The sequence below is a fragment of the Trypanosoma theileri genome, assembly GCF_002087225.1.
Source record: "Trypanosoma theileri isolate Edinburgh chromosome Unknown TM35_Tth_22_V1, whole genome shotgun sequence".
NCBI classification, from domain to species: Eukaryota; Euglenozoa; class Kinetoplastea; order Trypanosomatida; family Trypanosomatidae; genus Trypanosoma; species Trypanosoma theileri.
This window is the reverse complement of record NW_021639864.1, coordinates 296543-298105: the sequence shown is the minus strand read 5'-3', so window position 1 is coordinate 298105 and position 1563 is coordinate 296543. Positions and strand designations below refer to the sequence as shown.

Here is a 1563-nt window from a genome sequence, read left to right as displayed (position 1 = left end):
CTACAATAAATATATATAAATATATATATATATATATATATCCATGAAAGAAAGAAAAAAAAAAAAAACAATCGAAAAATAGACCACGCACAGTAAATCATTAACAATTGATGCTCTTTGCAAAACATGCCATGCAAGCCTCCTTCACCGCCTCTGACATTGTTGGATGGGCGTGGCAGGTGCGGCCAACATCTTCACTGCTGGCACCGTACTCCATTGCAAGACACGCCTCTGCAATAAGTTCACCGGCAGCAGAACAGACAATGTGCACACCGAGAATACGATCCGTCTTGCTATCCACAAGCACCTTTACAAAACCGTCCTCTGTGGCCACTGCCTTTGCACGGCTGTTGGCATTAAATGGGAATTTGCCGACTTTATAAGAGACTCCTGCCTGTTTAAGTTCCTGTTCTGTCTTTCCCACATTGGCCACCTCCGGCATTGTGTAGATCACACCAGGAATGACATCATAGTTCACATGCCCGGGTTTGCCAGCGAGCATCTCTGCACACGCCACACCCTCATCCTCCGCCTTGTGGGCAAGCATGGGTCCCTTATCCACAACATCACCAATGGCAAACACTCCAGGCACATTCGTCTCAAAGTGACTGCCAATCTTCACAAAGCCGCGTTCATTTGTAGCGACACCAACCTTGTCAAGACCGAGTCCAGCCGTGTATGGACGACGGCCAACCGATACGAGCAGCGCATCACATGTAAGCGTCTGTCGCTTGCCGTCTTTTCCTTCCACTTCGAGTGTTACACTATCCCCATTGTTTGTTCCACTCACCACCTTCGTGCTGGTCATAAACTTCATCTTCTCATTCTTCGTAAGGGCCCCAACAAGGGATTTTGTTACATCCTCATCAAGCGTCGGAGCACAACGTGGGGCGAACTCAACCACCGTCACTTCTGAACCAAGTCGGGCCCAAACACTTCCGAGTTCGAGACCAATAACACCACCACCAATGACAACCATTTTCTTAGGGACCTTCTGCAAGGCGAGAGCACCAGTAGAAGAGAGTACTACCTTCTCATCAAAGGGAAGGAATGGTAACTGTGTTGGTTCACTGCCTGTAGCAATAATTGTATTCTTTGTCTCAATCTTCTCCTCCTTACCATCAAGTCCAGCCATCTTGATAACATTGGGTGATTCGAAACTACCCTCACCCTTGTAATATGTTACCTTGTTCTTCTTGAAGAGATATTCCACACCTCCTGTAAGACCTTTTACCGCTCTCTCCTTCTGCTCCTGCATCTTCAAGGTGTCCATGGTGATACCCTCACCACCCAAAAGACCATAGCGCGCAAAGTTGGCGTGAGCATCATGGTAAAGGTGTGTTGCATGCAAAAGTGCCTTGGAAGGAATACAGCCAACATTCAAACAGGTACCACCAAGTGCTCCACGCTTCTCAATGCAAGCTGTTTTAAGGCCAAGCTGTGCTGCTTTAATGGCTGCCACATAACCGCCAGGGCCACCACCAACAACAACGAGGTCGTAAGGGTTAAGTTTAACACTGCAACGACGGAACATTATATATATATATATATATATATATATAT

At 46.6% G+C, this 1563-nt stretch overlaps 1 protein-coding gene across 1 annotated transcript; it reads right to left on the bottom strand.

Moving 5' to 3' along the window:
• Positions 1 to 100: 100 nt before the first annotated feature.
• Positions 101 to 1534, bottom strand: TM35_000222260 (dihydrolipoyl dehydrogenase; the record flags this gene model as incomplete). Its single annotated transcript, XM_029027273.1, has 1 exon — positions 101 to 1534. One exon carries the CDS (start codon positions 1532 to 1534, stop codon positions 101 to 103), a length of 1434 nt encoding a protein of 477 aa, XP_028881493.1.
• Between the last annotated feature and the right edge of the window lie 29 nt (positions 1535 to 1563).